General features: G+C 50.3%; 1 protein-coding gene across 1 annotated transcript; it reads left to right on the top strand.

The window, feature by feature from the left end:
* Positions 1-10446: 10446 nt before the first annotated feature.
* On the top strand, positions 10447-14228 carry Spr (sepiapterin reductase). The gene is made up of 3 exons (XM_032906205.1): positions 10447-10800; positions 11129-11419; positions 13648-14228. The coding sequence occupies exons 1-3, from the start codon at positions 10494-10496 to the stop codon at positions 13836-13838; spliced, it is 789 nt and encodes a 262-aa protein (XP_032762096.1). The 5' UTR covers positions 10447-10493; the 3' UTR covers positions 13839-14228.
* Positions 14229-17625: the final 3397 nt, after the last annotated feature.

Here is a 17625-nt window from a genome sequence, read left to right on the forward strand (position 1 = left end):
CACACTTCTTTGCTTGTAAATGTTCATTGCAATGACTCGTTGGTCTGCTAGGAAACCCTGGCTTCTGCTGCTCTCATCAATACTCGAACCCCACAGAAACTCCTCTTGGATATCCTGCTCCTGCCCTGAGTCATGGAGCTCTGTAGTTTTGGATCTGTACAACCAGCCACTTAGTGCACTCCAGGAGATCAGTGATGGACTGGATGCTGGGGTGGACCAACTGAAAGTCGGGCATCTGGGCATGAAAGGCTCAGAGAAGGTCAGCCTGCTGGCTCTCACTCACGCATGCCCTTGGGGCCAGCTCGCCCTCAACCCTCTCAACCAGTGGCAGCTCTGCCCTGCTGCTCAGGTGATGTGCGAGGACCCCCTCCTGAGTGCTGCAGCCACTTAGGGAAACGGCCAATTCTTCCACTCATATCCTGTGGCCAGCTTTCTCATATTCCAGAGATTGATGAGGGGAAAAATGTGTCTCTCCCTCTTCTGTGCCAGTGCCCAGCAGGCAAGAAGCAGGGCTGGGTCACCTGGAACCTCGATTCCAGGGTCAGTTATACTATGATGCCCAGCCAAGGTTGCAGGGCCTACACTCCTGACTGCTGCAGCAGGTGGCAGAGTGTGAGAGGGACAGGGACAGCTCTCCTGCTCTCATGAACCCAGTGAAAGTATTCCTGACTGCTGAAGGTGGTGAGGGACAAGAAGGGAGGAGTGTACCTCTCTCTCATCTACACCACCACAAGGACCACAGTGGTAGGGCCAGCTCTACCATGCTAGCATACTCAGGGACAACTAACGCCCATCTCCTGCCATGTTTGGGCCCCTGAGTACTGTAGGGGTCTCTGGACGGAGTCAGCTCTCCTGCTCTCAGGCCTCTAGGGCCAGCTCTCCCACAATGCCCAGGTGAAGGGTGGGGCTAGTTCTGCACAGCCCTCAGACACCAACATGTCCACAGGGGCAGGCCAGACCAGGGACATCCACTTGGCCTTTGGTAGTGACAAATCCCTGCTGCTGCAGGGCCTTGGACACAGATGTGGCCCCCATGGTCAGCACAGGACCCTACCATGATCCATGACTTCACCAGCTACTCCAGGCCATTCCTTACACCCTCGAGTGTCCAGTTCTGACTCCCTTGGTTATGCCCACGTCTTTCTGTTTCTCTTTCTTTATATTTCTCCTTGCTCAACTTAGTGGTGCCTGGGGGAGGGGGTGTCTCTGAGTGTCTGGGTTGTTTCAGGAGATCTCAAGAGTGCTCTGCTCTGCTTGTGAATTACTGTGCCTGGCAGGGATCATCTGGAGTAAGGTGTGTTTCCCCCAGACCTGGCCACCAGACTGATATTCAGCTCAGGCTAGCTCCATGTCTGGGTGTTAAGGCGCAAGTGTTGTGGTCCTTTCAGGTTCGCTCCTCTACAGGCCCACCTGAGTGTCCATCTGTCTTGGGCTCAGTCCTGTTTGGCAGTGTTCTTCTAGTTCTCTATCCTGCTTTCCATCCTGGGAACCTGGCCAGACAGGCCAGGCACCAGAGTGGTGGTTGTCCCAGGCTAGCTCCTTGTCTGGGCCCTTGGGGACAAACTGGTGGTCTTCTCAGGTTAGCTTTTTTTGGAGGGGAGAAGTGTTAGGCTACTGATCATTCAGATATTCATAGGTCACTGTGCTTCTCTGACCTCTGCCACCCCATGATGAACATGTGACATAGCAGCCACATGGCTCTATCATTAGTGTCTCTATGGTGGTGTGGATGAGAGAGAGGTACACTCCTTCCTTCTTGTCCCTCACCAGCTATAGCAGGCAGGGGACCTGGCCCTGGGGACATGAGAGCAAGAGTGGTGGCCCTGTCCTTCACCAGCTGCAGGACTTGGAAGGCCTCCAGGGGCTGGGCTTCGTTGTTCTGAGAAGGGGTCTTTAATGTCTATCTCTGCTTTGCATGGCCTGGTACTGTGTAGCCCATGCTGGGCTTAAATCTGAGCAGTCTGGGCTGGAGAGATGGCTTAGTGGTTAAGAGCACTGGCGGTTATTCCAGAGGACTAGGGTTCAATTTCTAGCCCCCCAAATGGCAGCTCAAAACTGTCTGCAGCTCCAGTTCCAGAGGATCTCACACCCTTGTACAGACAAACACCAATCACATGAAATCAAAATCAAAATTAAAAAGCAAAAACCTTTGAAGCAGTCTGCCCCAGCTTACTGAGTGGAAGGGGTTGTAGGCCTCCTTTAAGACCTCTCTCTCTCTCTCTCTCTCTCTCTCTCTCTCTGTCTCTGTCTCTCTCTCTCTCTCTCTCTCTCTCTCTCTCTCTCTCTGTCTCTCTCTCTGTCTCTCTGTCTCTGTCTCTGTCTCTCTCTCTGTCTCTCTCTGTCTCTGTCTCTCTCTGTCTGTCTGTCTCCCCGTCTCTCTCTTTGTCTCTGTCTCTCTCTCTGTCTGTCTCTCTGTCTCTCTGTCTCTCTGTCTCTCTGTCTCTCTGTCTCTCTGTCTCTCTGTCTCTCTCTCTCTCTGTCTGTCTGTCTCTCTGTCTTCTGTGTCTGTCTCTGTCTCTCTCTGTTTCTGTCTCTCTCTCTCTGTCTCTCTGTCTGTCTCTCTCTCTGTCTGTCTGTCTGTCTGTCTCTCTCTGTCTCTCTGTCTCTGTCTCTGTCTCTGTCTTTCTCTCTCTCTCTCCTCTGTCTCTGACTCTGTTTCTCTTCCTCTTTTTCTGTCTCCAGCGATTCCCTGGGTATCACTGAACTTGTGAAGGTGCAGAGACGCCCTTGAAGTCCTGAGCCTCCAGCACTCACAGCCACTCTCTGTTGCTGCCCTCGCATCCGCGCTGCTGTGCACACTGGGTTAGCATTCTGCACACTGAGCTGCACTTCAGCCCCCGCTGCCCCTTCCTTTTGACAGTTCTCACTGGATAGCTCAGATTGCACACTACCCTTTGACAATACTATGGCTTATAAAAATGTACTTAAAAATGACCTCAGCGCTGAGGTCATTTACCTGCCTGCCCACTTCCAGCTCTGGCGGAGGCCGTCTTCTAACATCACAGGGCAGTAACTGTTGGTTGATTGGAGAGCATTTGGATGTGTAGGCTGGGGAGCGAATGCATTGGAACTTAATGAATTCTTGAATCTGAACATAATTAGTTTTCTTCTACACTTCTATGTTTCTTTTTAGAGGTTTATGTTTTCTGGATATTAACTAATTTTCTCTTATCCTTTCTAGGTTTGAAGTACAATGGGGGGTATTTTCTTCATTATTTGCAATTTTAACTCTATTTGCTGATCAAAGCAGGGAAAAGTGAGGGTGGGACTTTGGTCAAGGGAAGCAGTGAATCCTTGGGGGACCAGTGGGGCGCTGTGGCACGGCAGGGCCAGCCCAGTAAGTCCTGCGGGTTTCAAAATCACTAAGAGCCTCCTTTTCTGTCTTTCCGCTTTGAAGCCCTGAAGAGGACCAGCCTCAGATCCATAGCTTATGAGCCATGTGCTGGGGGTTGCACTGGCTGAGAACTAGACAGCCCCTCAGAGGAGGGCACATGTCCAGGAGCCAGTGTGATCACAGGCCCCTCCTGCACAGGAAGAGCTGTCCACCTGAGCTCAGACCCGTCCAGGTAACATCCAAGACAGCAAGGCACGGACTTTACTGGGTCTTGCTCAGAGGAGAGAGCTGAAGGGTAAAAGTGTCCTAAAACTGTATGTGGAACAGTACCCCATGCCCTCTCCCCCAGCCTGGGCAAACAGGGAGCAAAGAACAGTCACACATGTCCCATCACGTGCTATGGGAAGGTAACGTCATTTGCTTCCTGTTTCTTGCAGGGAACCCTGTCTTGTTCAGGAGGTAGCCTTCTCTCCCCAGAGAAGTCTCCCTAGTCAGCCTGTCCCCACTGCCCCCAAACAGGTTCCCAGGGCAAGAATGAGGCCTGCAAGTGCCCATGTGGGACTCCTCTAGAGGGCAGTCTCCTGCCAACGTTATACATGCCCTCCCTTGCTCCCACACCCCCATCCCATCACAGGTCATATTGCTTGAGACCTCAGACCCACCTCAGAGCAAACACATGAAAACCACAGCTGTGGAGTGACTGCAGGGGCAGCTGTGCCCTCTCTCTCCACCAAATCTGCCCTCTAATAACCCACTGCCTGCCTCTCTAAGCTTGTTCCTTCAAGGCCAACATTCACATTTCACATTAACAACATAAGTCCACACTCACCACCACCTGCCACACCATAAGCCAGTAATGCCTATGATAACCAGGCTGAAACTTGAGCCCCTCATGATGGGGCAGCAACCTGCTGAGGCCCTGTCTCCTGACAACTTCATCTCTCTTCCTGGAGTCTGCACGCAACTGGACAACTCAGAAAGCTGCTTGCATTTCTCGGAGTATTTGCACATTACTTGCTCTTGCCCTGGTAAGCAGCCTCCCACATCCTGTGAGAGCTTCTGGGAAGCTTTCCCTGTCCCTCCCACTGTCACATTGGTAAGATGTCATCTCCTGTGTTCTTTCTCCCTAGACTGTGCCAACATCTGTCACAGCCTGAGGCACACAGAAGCCCGTGTGACTGACGTGGATGGTCCCTCCGACCAACGGTCTCTCCTAATCTGAACACAGGACAACAAGGTTCCTGGCATAGTCACCCTGCTGGGATATCTGCTGAGTTCAACACCCTGTCCCAGTAGTGTTCTGCCCCTGGGAAACACATTCCTGTTTCTTATCTACTCTGTCCCCTGAGCAACACTAAGCTCTCTTAGGACAGACATTTTTTTTCCTGCCTAATTTGAGAAGAGAGGAGTGTCCTATTCCTCTCAGAGGCAGGAAGAGCACCATTGACCCCATGTTCCCCAACCCTTAATGCACAACTCTGGGAAGTTCATTCCATGGATTCAGTGCTGGCTTCAGCCTCTGGATCAGGCTAGCTAATCAGACAAAACCAAGGAGGACTTCCCGGAGACTCTGGCCAGCCTGGGTTGGAGATCTGGCCTCACATCCTCATGACTCCTTGACGGCCATGCACTGTGAGGTTCTGTCTGTGTCTCTGTCCCGTCTCTTCTTGCACACAAATTCCAGTCAGGCAGGTCGCACGTGCTCTTTCTTAAACTGGGATCCATGGAACACTGAAGATGGCCTTAGGTGGCAAACACAAAAACACAAACAGAAAAATCACAGCTGATGGAAAGAAAAACATGACCCTAAAAACCACTCTGCCCCGTCAAGGATCAACAGTGCAAGACCAGTGCAAGCAATAGTAAGTTCCCACCTGAGTGGATCCTGTCTGAAAAAGGACATGTCCATTTGAACTGTCAGATCTGGTCTCTCGGGCTGTGGAGATGACTGTTGGGGAAAATGTCACAGTACACCAAAGGACCCTGTGAAACCAGACATTGTAGCATTTGTGTGTCATCTTTGGCCTGGAGGTCAAGAGAGACCGAAGTGGGAACTTGCTGGCCTGAGATCACTGGGATATTCTGTCTCAAAAGTTATGGTGGAAAAGCATTTGAGCAACATTCGTGGCCTACATGAATGAGGAAACATGCATGCAAATAGAGAAAGAGAGAGAGAGAGAGAGAGAGAGAGAGAGAGAGAGAGAGAGAGAGAGAGAGCAGAGAGCACTACCTCTATGGTCATGTATGTCTCATGCACAAATTCAGTCCTTACAGCAGTATCTAGAGTTTCCCAGCCGTGGTGTTCCTTTCCTCTGCATAGTGTTTACCCTTTGAGCTCGTGTCCTTCTTTTCCTTGCCAGTGAACATGGCCTTAATTCCCATGGCAACATAACTATCAGGTTCTGAGGGATCCTGTCTTATTTTTCTGTCTCCTTTTGTTTTTACTCCAGTTCTCCGTGGGCAGTCCAGGTCGTCAAGGACTGGTGCTCCTCCTGCCCTCTGCCAACTGATATAGGGGAGAGAGCTGTGCCCTTAGCCCTAATGGTCTTTTTAAAAATTCTATGTATCTGTGGGTGACCTTGATCCTCCCACCACCACAGTCCTTTTAAGGAGCTACAGGTCTGCACCACTGACCCTGTCTTTTCTTTCCTTTCCAGATGGCTTATTTTTCCTTCTGAGAATATGTCCAAGTATTGCAGACAGGAGCTGCAGTAGGACTTCCCCTTCTGAAGCTGCTGAGCTGGAAGCTGGTGGAGGGAGGGGAAGGAGGCCGTCCCAGTCCCACGCAATCTCAAGGAGACTCGGGTCAGCACGCAGCTGTTTTCAGGACTGTCCCCTGTGCAGCCAGGAAGCTTTGAAGGTGTGTTCTGACTACAGCCCTCAGCTGACCCCATTCCCCTTCTCCATGCAGCACCATGGACAGAAGAGAAGACAGAAGCCACTACAAGCCTGAGCCCAAAGAAGCAGCTGACGCAATATGGAGTCTCATCCCACTGTTGGGAGGTTTAGTTCTCTCGTCTCTTGGGGGAATCTCACTTGCCTCACATGTAGCCAGTTCAGTAAACTTGTGGATTTTTTCCTAAGACTTGAAATCAGATCTAGGGTGAAGGCTTTTGCCTGTAATCTTCCAACTCTGGAGGCTTAGACAGAAGACTGGCCTTAAATTCGATGCCAGCCTGTACTATATTGGGAGCAGTAATCTAGCTTTGTTGGCCGTGAGAGACTTTACAGAAAACAACAGGCCTAGTGCTATAGTTCAGTGTACTTACCATGCAGATATCCTTGGGTTCTTATCAAATCAGGTGGTTCATGGTCAGAATCCCAGGATGGTGGGGTGGAGACAAGAGGACCAGACAGCCAAGGTCACCTAGCATGCCAGTCTAGAATGCATGGCACTCTCTATAAAAACACACTAAACCCCCCTGCCCCAAATCTTATGCCCAAACCTGAGAAAAGTGACATGGCGGCTCATGACAGCCACATATTCCCTGTGAATCATAAGTGCTCTCCATTGGAGAGAAGAAAACTGGGCATCCATATGTGCAGTAATCATTTCCTGTGCCTCACATCTGGAGTTGGCCTGAGCATTGAGTTCCTCCCCTGTGCACAGCAGTGAGGAGCAGTAAAGTAAGTACTCTCTGCTGGGCCTGTGAGAGGCGCTGAGTGTCTGTGCAGCCAGTGCTCCACGCTGGCCCTGCGGAAGGCATTGAGTAGCTGTGCATCCATTGTTCCTTGCTCTCCCTGTGGGAAGCAGTGAGGAGGTATGCATCCAGTGCTCCCTGCTGGCCCTTGTGGAGGCACTGGGGAGCTGTGTACCTGACAGTCTCTTGGAAGGAAATGGGGAGGAAGGTTTGGAGAGCGTGGAGACTCCAAGCTTTGCCAATAAGGAAGGCAGAAAGGTTGCTGGCCATGCAACCACTCAGAAACTGATGTTCTACTGCCCCCTTGTGGCAGTTCTATAGTAGCACTGTGTCAGTGCACCAGGCTTGCTGGGGTCCCTGCTTCAATTCATACCAACATGGGGGGGGGGCAGGGAGCTTGCACTGGTACATCTACCTAACATGATTTTATCCTTCCTTTTACCATGCGAGCCATAATAAAGGAATAAAATACCTTTCATACCTGGGCTGCCCGGAAATGTCCCTGGAGGAAGTTGCATAGACACACTGCTGTTACTGGCCCTCAGGTCGGTAATGGGATTTGGCTGGGCTGCAAGTCAAGAGCGTGACATCTACAGCCTGGGAGAGATTGAGAAGCACAAGAAGGTTGGGACGATGACTCATTCTGTGCATACAGTGCCTGCTTCCCATGTGAGATCTGAGAGTATTCTCCAGAGTGCAAGGGAATGAGCCAGCATGCTGGCTGAGGCTTGTCACCTAGCACTTTGAGATGGAGACAGATACACCTTGGGTTTTTTCCTGTTCTTTCTTTTTTTTTTTTTGAGACAGTGTTTCTATACTGAACCCTGACTAACTCACTCTGTAGACCAGGATATCCCAGAACTCACTGAGATCCCCGTCTTCTTCCTCCTGACTAAAGCATGTGCCACCACCATTCCAGCTAAGACAGGTGCATTTCAATCTCAACGGCCTTGAGAAAACCTGTGTCCAAAAGTCAAGGTGTTCAGCACCTGTGAAATGACATTTGAGACTGAAATACATGTGTAAACACACACTACGTACACATAAAGTTGAGACTACACATGCATGTACACATGGACAAGTACACAAGTTAAACATATGTGTGACTGCACCTGCATGCACCGTAAAGTAGTGGTGATGAAGTCCACCATCGACTTAAGCCCCAGGCAGCCCTCTGGAAGGCCTGACCTCCTTGCTGCAGGAGCATGCTGGTGGGTGAGACTTAGACGCATCACAGGGCGATGATGCAGAACATGGGTGCTCATCAATGGATGCTGGACGCTGACAGAGCCCAGCAGGCCCAGCTTCGGGGAATCTTATGACTACTGAGTAGATCCCAGTGGTGGACTGACAATGTGATCCCAGCTTTGTCAGCACAGTGGTCACCTGGATGTCTCACTTCCGTGCAGCATGGGACCAGGCACCTCTCAGATAGCCCTGCACTGGGGAGAAATGAAGGCCAGTCAGATCAATTTTAATAGTAACCTCCTCCACCCCTTAATTAATGTAATATGTCTTCTATTTTGGAAATAAAATAACATTGTTTTGATCCTCCTGCCTCAGGTTCAAAATTATTGCAATTACAAGCAGCATTACCAAGCCCTGCCATTTTGTTACATTGTTCAAAAGATGTGCATGGGGGGAGGGCTGGAGAGACATGGAAGCCGTGTGTGTGTGTGTGTGTGTGTGTGTGTGTGTGTGTGTGTGTGTGTGTCCCGCGGGGAAGGAAGCCGAGGCTCTCTTCTGGCCTCCACTTGGCCTTGCACACATGTGGTGCTCAGACATACACGCAGGCTAGACACCCATTCACATAAAAACAACAAATAAATAAAAAATATGTTAAAGAGAGACTTCAAAAACAGAGATATAGGGACTGGAGAGATGGCTCAGGGGTTTAAGAGCACCGACTGCTCTTCCAGAGGTCCTGACTTCAATTCCCACAACCACATGGTGGCTCACAACCATCTGTAATGGGATCTGACGCCCTCTTCTGGTGTGTCTGAAGAGAGGGACAGTGTACTCACATACATTAAATAAATTTAAAAAATGAGAGATGTAAATGGGACTCTGTATGCTTACTTCGGTTTAAGAAACTTTCTTTCTCTGTATGTTAATGTGTGCCTATCCCTGTGTCCTGTTGGGTGGTGGGGGTGGGGGATAATGTGTATAGTTGTTTTATGCCTGTCTACCTTTCAAAACAGATTTTGTTTTGTTTTATTTTATTTGAGACAGTGTTTCTCTCTGTGTAGCCCTGCCTGTCCTGGAACTGGTTTTGTAAACCAGGCTGGCCTTAAACTCACAGAAATCAACCTCCCGTGTGCTAGGAGCACCACCACTGTCTGGCCACATCTAGCATTTTTAACGTTGGTTCTGGGGTTCAAACTCAGCCCCTTCTGAGTATGCTGGCCTTGAACTCACTGGATCTGGTGAAGGTCTTTCAACTACTTTTGGAAATAAGATAACAAATTCAATAGACTACTGATAACTATATATATATATATATATTTCTATATATATATATATATATATATCTTTCAGAAAGAGAACTCTGGCATAGAGAAAAGACAGGCTAAGGTGATTTGGTACAACACAGAGGGTTTTAAAAACCTATAGAGAGACATTCGGGTTCTCTTCTCCTATAGGCCTATAGGACTTGCATTACTCTCCTCTATCTCATTGTCCTAGGACATAAGCCTCATTCAATTAAAGAAAAAGGGGAGCGGATCTTTAGAATGGCCCCTACTGATTACTAGTTTCCCTATGCGACCAGGCTAAATGACTAGGACTACCTACCACTGAACTTTATGAAACAAAGAGGGGCTAGCCTCCAGCCTGCCTGTCTGCAATTCCTATGGATTCTAGTTCACCTCACACTAAAAATGGACAAAGCAATTTCTATGTCATTCACTGCTTATCCTCCTACGACATCTCCGAGTGCTGGGATTTTTTTCTTTCCCATTTGAGATTATTAAGTGGTTTTCGAGGTGCATGGCACAGGTTACAGGATAAGGTTACTGTACACAGGTTCCAAGGAATCAAGTGTTTTCACTGAACATGCGTCTCGTTCATGAGATTGTTGTGATTCTCAGCCTTTCTCTTCCCATGTGTGTGCTCTTCATTTTCTGGTTCCGTCTCCCTAGCACCTCCTAGGGGAGCTGCTGTGCTCTCCCAGAAAAGGCTTTTGTTGATCAGAGGCAAGGACTTCATCCAAGGCAGTCACCTGTCCGGTCGCTAACTGTCCTGTCCTGTATGGATTAAGACAAACCACCCAGGAACACGGTAGAAATTGTGAACATGCCTCCCAGAAAGGAGTTCTACATGTGGGAGTGGCGCGCAAGGAGAACCCGGAAGCGCTGGGAAGGGAACGAGGATATCCTGTGGAGCCACACCTCCCTGGTTATTGGTCACTTTTTTCACCCAAACACCAATGGATGCTGGCCCGAACCTCCGCCGCCCAAGCCAAGGATAGGCTCCGCCCCGTGCCGGTTAAGTGCGGCCGGTGAGGCTGAGTTCCAGGCATGGAAGGAGGCAGGCTAGGTTGTGCTGTCTGCGTGCTGACCGGGGCTTCCCGGGGCTTCGGCCGCGCCCTGGCCCCGCAGCTGGCCCGGTTGCTGTCGCCCGGTTCGGTGTTGCTTCTAAGCGCACGCAGTGACTCGATGCTGCGGCAACTGAAGGAGGAGCTCTGTACGCAGCAGCCCGGCCTGCAAGTGGTGCTAGCAGCCGCCGATTTGGGCACCGAGGCCGGCATGCAACAGTTGCTGAGCGCGGTGCGCGAGCTCCCTAGGCCCGAGAGGCTGCAGCGCCTCCTGCTCATCAACAATGCAGGTGAGAGTCGCCATCAGACCAGGGCTGTGAGCTCTCATCGCCATTTAGGTAGGTGGAGGGCGAGTCCAAAGTCCAAAGTTCAAGAGGAGAAGAAGTACCAGTGTCACTGTAGGGTGCGATGCCCTCTGGCGGGTGTGTGAGTCAAGACTTCTTGAACAAATCCCTCTGCTTTTCTAAAGAGCATTCAAGTGTATTCTTAGCATGCATTAGGGGTGTCTGCAGAACTGAGGCAGAAAGATAGCAAATGGCTATGGGGGGGAACTGTGGAAGCTTGAGAGAGAAGAGCGCCCCAGTTGTTGTGTTATTTCTTTGGTCCTGTCTTTTCCAGGCACTCTTGGGGATGTTTCCAAAGGCTTCCTGAACATCAATGACCTAGCTGAGGTGAACAACTACTGGGCCCTGAACCTAACCTCCATGCTCTGCTTGACCACCGGCACCTTGAATGCCTTCTCCAATAGCCCTGGCCTGAGCAAGACTGTGGTTAACATCTCATCTCTGTGTGCCCTGCAGCCCTTCAAGGGCTGGGGACTCTACTGTGCAGGGAAGGCTGCCCGAGACATGTTATACCAGGTCCTGGCTGTTGAGGAACCCAGTGTGAGGGTGCTGAGCTATGCCCCAGGTAGGTGGGTGCTACTGACATTGCTGTCCCCAGACAGAGCTGTTACCTCTGTGTGGGCTGGGCAAGGAGGGGGGCCTCATCTACGTTCTCAGTAGAGAATCCAAAGACTTGAGTGCCCCTCCCTCCACCGTGACTCCTCACCTGGCAAGAAAAATACAGACTCCTAAGAAGTTGGAGCAGTCAGGGGCAGGGGTAGTCAGCCACAGGAGTTGTCTGATTAGCAGGTGGGATAGAACACCCACACCCATAAAAATAAATTAAGACTAAACACAAAATATCTTTACATGTTCAGCTGTCTGCTTTTCTCCCTCAGGAGACACATAGTGTTCCTCCAGGTATACCCAACACCCAGCAAAGCCGTAGGAAGGATTCAAGAACTAAATATTCAAGGACAGCACAGAGATAAGTTGAGGCTGAGCTGTGCTGGCACACTGAATGGAATGCAGAAAGGACGCTAGCATGAAGAAGATAGGGCCCCTTCTTATGGAGATGAAAGGGTGTGAGGTCTTCTGAGACACTGTCTTGTCTGACCAGCCTATTAAGATGCCACTGTGCCTTTCTCCTAAACTAGTGACTTCTGTCTTAGAAGGTAGCAGTGTGATAGAAAGACTGAACAACTGAGGGGTGAGGTGCAGTTGTCTGTATTTTGAGTAGGACTGGATCCGGGACACACAGAGGCAGAGTGGTCTGTCTAATGGTGAAGTAAGGCAGGACCAGGATCCACGCTTGCTTCTAACTTCTCAGTCTACACCGTGTCCCCTCAAGTTACCTAGCAGCTGCCCTATACACACATACATGATATTTCTTGTTCCAATATCCAGATCACCTGCTCTGAGCTAAGCCTAGGCTCCTTCAGACAGCAGTGATCACATGTAAACCACAGCCAGGAGGGGAGCCAGTTCCAGAAGGCCCAGAGCTAAGTTAACTGGGAAGCTGCCCCAGTTTTCATGGAGGAGCAGAGAAGCTCCCCAGAGACTGAAGAGAAGCAGGGGCCAGCCTAGTTTTCATTTCAGTCCCTGGAAGACTGTTCTAACAGGATACCAAAGACAGAAATATCTGTTTGAAAGCATAGCAAGCCTCTGCCCTGTGGTGCTCGAGGAGATAAACTGGGCGTGGTAGAGCACTGGAGAGGTGTGAGCATGAGTTCAAAGTCAGCCCTGGCTACACAGCAAGTGAGAGGCCTGCATGGACTCCGAGAGAGTGTCTGAAAACACAAGAGAGAGCAAGAGGAGCAGGGGAGGATCAGGCTGGAGGACATTCAGATGTTAGCAAAGTGCTCTTCCGTCCTTGTGTTCCATGATTTTCTGCCCCTAAAACACCATTAAAGTTTGGGGGCTTCACAATTCCATTGTCAGGCTGGAGACATTTTCCAGACATGTAAGTAAAGGTGACCAAACTTGTTAGAAAGTGACAGGTCTCCCTGCCCTCCCCCTCCCTGCAGCCCACCCCTTGAGTCTGTGTTTGGCCTGAATGTCTATGGGCTTCACATGCATGCAGTACCTGCAGAGGCCACCAGAGGGCACCATATCCAGAACAACTGGAGTCACAAATGGTTGTCAGCTGCCATGTTGGTACTGGGACTCAAACCCCAGCTTTCTGCAAGAACAGCAAATGCTCTTAACAGGGACCACCTACCTCTCCGTCCCCTATCCTCGGCTTTTTACTGGGGATTTGAACTCAGGTCCTCATGCTAGTACAGCAGGCACTATAGCAACTGCCGGGGGTATTGAGAAGCAGTGTAGGCCCAGAAAAGTGCAGCAGATGAACTTGTCAGAGGGCTAAGAGGAGGCCTTGAAGGAAGGAGAAAGGCAAGGCTGTGTCACGTACCTGTTTGTCGGGTTTGAAGATGCTGAAGGTCTCACCTGGCCCCTGGTTGGCTGTAGGTGGACTGGGGAACCCGGTTTACTTATCTGTTAGTGCAATGGGAGAGTTAGGAAGAGGTGTTACCTGGACAAGAGGTGATGATCTTGATTTTAAACCGTGCTTACGAGACTTTAGCTTTGAGCCCAAATCTCAGTCACAGCGTGGTCTGGCAAACCTCCCCTGAGATCAAGCACTGAGGCCTAGGGGGAGAGGATCCTGAGTTTGAGAATGCATAGAGGAACAGAGCTGAGGAAAAGGAACAGGTTAACAGGCAACACAACAGAGCCTGGGTCAGTCCTGACTCAGCTCTGCTCTCCACACAGCGGGGTCCTGACCTGTTCCTGTCTGTGCTTTGCACCCACCAGGTCCCCTGGACACCGACATGCAGCAGTTGGCCCGGGAAACCTCCATGGACCCAGAGTTGAGGAGCAGACTGCAGAAGTTGAAGTCTGAGGGGGAGCTGGTGGACTGTGGGACTTCAGCCCAGAAACTGCTGAGCTTGCTGCAAAAGGACACCTTCCAATCTGGAGCCCACGTGGACTTCTATGACATTTAAGCCCAATCCTGTCACAGCGCCCCCCAGCCCTGCCTAACACACATACAAGCCCTCCGAGGTCAGCCAGCGGGGAGCCACGGGCACTGCCAGTCCTGAGAAGGCTTCTGCAGAGGCTCGGGAGAGAGCTGATGTGTAATGGAGTCCTCTTCCCCAGGAAGAGAACTTAGAGCTGGGAGAGCAGGAGAAGCAGAAACACTGAGCAGATGAGGCAGAGTCTCTCGTCTGTGGTCGTTCTCAGGAGAGGAGGGCGGGGTCTAATTCACAGAGAGGACCGAGGGCACCTTGTCTTTGTTGTACTGCCTTCGTCCTGGGGTATTCACTGCTCCTCCCTTGACTCTGGTCAAATACATGGTGATGGGGCAGATGCCCTAGAGTGTGGGCTGTCCTTCATGAATGCCTGCTAACCTTTTGTAGAGGGCCCAGGAGGGACACACTGTTCATTAGACAGGGGGTCCTGAGGACTTGACTGCTTTTATTTTCCAAGCGTAAGCAGAGAACTGTCTGCCTTCTTTTATGGAGGTCCACATAGTGGTAAGCGAGGTCCAAAGACATCAAGATAATGTCCTTGGAGACCCATGCCCTTCTCACGCTTCTGTCCACACTGACCCACCTCTGCTGACATTTCCTTGAGGGTCCTAGAGCTAATCAATGAGTATCAATCCTCAGGGCCCAACACACAGCAGACAGTGCTGACCAGTGAGTGCTGGCCCACATGGCAGTGCTGTGAATAGGTCCCAGCTCCCGTGACAAGTCCTCGTGAACTGTCCCTGTGGGCCTTGGGCTGCTGTACAGACTCAGGACCACCAGGCCTTCAGGAAAGCACCAGGATCCCTGAAGGATCCTGAGGGTGCTGAGGGATCTGGTTCTTGTGTTGTCTGCCCTCATGGGTTGGAAGCTCCACAATGGGGCTGGTCTGCAGCCAGCCTCTTGGCACAGCTTTGACAAGGGCCATACAGTTCTGGGCCATCAAAAATAAACAACTACAAAGAGACTCAGTCCTGCTCCATCTCACTGTTAAAAGAACAAGCTGACCCTCCCTGTGCCCAGCAGAGGGCTCACTGGGGCTGTGCAGCATGGAAAGGTGGGCCTGTCCTTCCTTCAGGATATCCCACCATTGTCCAGGTCCTGCAGGATTCCCCAAGGTGGGAGGGGGCAGGTGACTTCTATCACCTTTTCCTCGCTCTCTCTGGAATGGACATGGCTGAGTTCAGACCCCTGGGCTGCTGCTTACAAGCTGTAACTCACAGCAAGTTGCTCTGTGCCTCTGAGAAGACTGTGTATGACAACCACTTAAGTCATAGCTCCCATCCCTAAGGGTCATCGTGAGTGCTGACTGGCCTAGTGTCTGTGCTTGGCACTGAATGCCCCACTGTTGGTAAAACTCTGTTGACTTTTATTTCTGAGAAGGCCTCTAGTAGCTAAGGCTGGCCTCAAACTGGAAAATGACCTTGAGCTTCTGATCCTCCTCCATCCTCCCAAGTGCTGGGATTATAGGCAGCCATGACCATACCTAGGTTTATGCGGTGGTGGGGATGGACCCCAGCACTGCATGCACGGGTAAGCGCTTCCAACTGAGCTACATCACCACCTCCACTACTGCCTCGTGACATCACACACACAGCCTTCCCTCTAAGGGACCAGGTGCCTTGCCCTTGCTGACCTGTGCCAAGATCTCTCTCACACACTGCACTGCTCCTGTGTCAGCCTCTTCAGGGGTTCTAGTTCCTCTCAGACCATTTGGAGACACATGAGATTCCAGAGTCCAGACATTTCCGTGCTTGCCTTGAGCAGGTCCCCATCCCCTCCCTGCTTCTGTTTCCCTGGGAGGAAGGAATCCCTGTTTTGTTTCATTTCGTTTCTTATTTTCTGCAAACCTCTCTTCAAGAACGACCAGGCTGCCCAGGGGATTGATATTATATTGTCTGTGCAACTAGGTGGGCTAATCTAGAGTCCCCTCTGTTCTGGAGGTTCCTCCCAGGCCTCTTGCTTTTTTCGGGGGCTGGGAGGTGGGGTGAGTGGGATGGAGGGTTAAGGGTGTGGAGCAGCCAGCCCCAGCCCAAACCCAATATGGTCACCCTCTTTCCCCGACAGAGCAGGAGTTCAGGGAGGAGTACCACATGTCCCCACAAGGTGGCGAGACTTTCTCTTGTCTTCTAGATGCTGGCTTCAGTGTCTTCTAAGGCCTCTCTCAATCTATCCTCAGGGGGATCCACAGACGTGAAGGAGGTCAGAGGGATAGAGCTCCTCTCCTCAGGAGGCCCGAGGGCCATCCTAGTGACATGCCACTATCTCTGCCACAGGGACTTCCCCAACACTTAACAGTCAAGACAATTCCCACAGAGAGGTCAACCTGGTCTAGAGAATTTCTGAATTGTTGCTCTCCTCTCAGGGGATTTTTTTAGTTGTGGCAAATTGACATTGAAAAGTACCAAAACTAGGGAAGTAGAGATAGGAAGATCCCCAGGGTTTGCTGACCAAGTCAGTCTAGATAAATCAGTGAACTCTTAAGTTCAGTAAGACCCTGAATCAAACAATAAATTGGAGCCAGGAGCTGTGGAACACGCCTTTAACTCCAGCACTGATCACACAGAGGCCACACTCCAGCAGGGGCCACACACATCACTGGAGTTTGAGGCTTTGTCTGCAGAGCAAATTCCAGGTCAGCTAGGGCTACAAAGTAAGACGGTCTTAATCAAAACAAAACAAAGCAAACCACAGGCCAGGCATGGTGGTATGCACCTTTGATTCCAGTAGAGGCAGGTGGATCTCTGTGAGTTTGAGGCCAGCCTGATGTACAGAGAAAGTTCTAGGATAGCCAGGCCTTTTACACAGAGAGACCCTGTCTTGAAAACACACACACACACACACACACACACACACACAAACACACACACACACACACAATAACACAGTGAAGAGTAATTGAGAAAGGCATCTAAGACTGATCTCTGGTCTCCAAAAAGTGCATTATGGGTATGCACATTCAAACATGGGCAGACTACAAGACAGACAGAGTAGATGATAGAATAGCTGAGTGGACTGAAAAGAGAATTAAGACTAAGGAAAGGACACCATGATGGACATCTGGGCAGTGGACCCAGATACTTTGATGGACACCATGAAGAAAGGTCAACACTCGAGGGACAGTGGACCCAGATATCCAGATCAGCCAACCCTTTGGGTGAAAGATGAGGATCGAAGGATGGAAGATTTCTAAGGATTTTTTTTGAAAGACAGGGCAATTGTAAGTGTTTGATGCTGCAGAGTCCAAAGACAATTATGACTGAAAAGACACTTCTGGACATTTATATAGACACACACACACACACACACACACACACACACACACACACACACACACACACACACAAATAGTTCAATCCAATGCAATGTTTTAAAGAGTAAATTTGTCCAATTGTAAATATTCAATGAGAGGGAAATATGCTTTCAGTTGATGGAAGAGTATGATGAAGTGTGTTATAGAATTGTACATGTGAGTCTCCTCTCCCTCTGAGACTGGACTTGAACTTGGGATTATCTTGGCTCAGTGGTGCTGAGATTACATATGTGGGTCATCTAACTCCTCCCCCTCAGCCCTCCTCCTCTTCTGATTTCTAAAAGGAACCCATATAAAGAACTGCATGCATCTTCAGATCGGCTCTAAGACTTCCCTGATAAAGGCTGGGAACACAGCTTACTTGACAGGGTGTGGTTCAAGGTCATCCATTACTATATTATTAAGGCCAGTCAGGAATTCATGAGAACCTGTCTCAAAAAATAAAAATAA

The sequence above is a fragment of the Rattus rattus genome, chromosome 6 (assembly GCF_011064425.1).
Source record: "Rattus rattus isolate New Zealand chromosome 6, Rrattus_CSIRO_v1, whole genome shotgun sequence".
Lineage (NCBI taxonomy): Eukaryota > Metazoa > Chordata > Mammalia > Rodentia > Muridae > Rattus > Rattus rattus.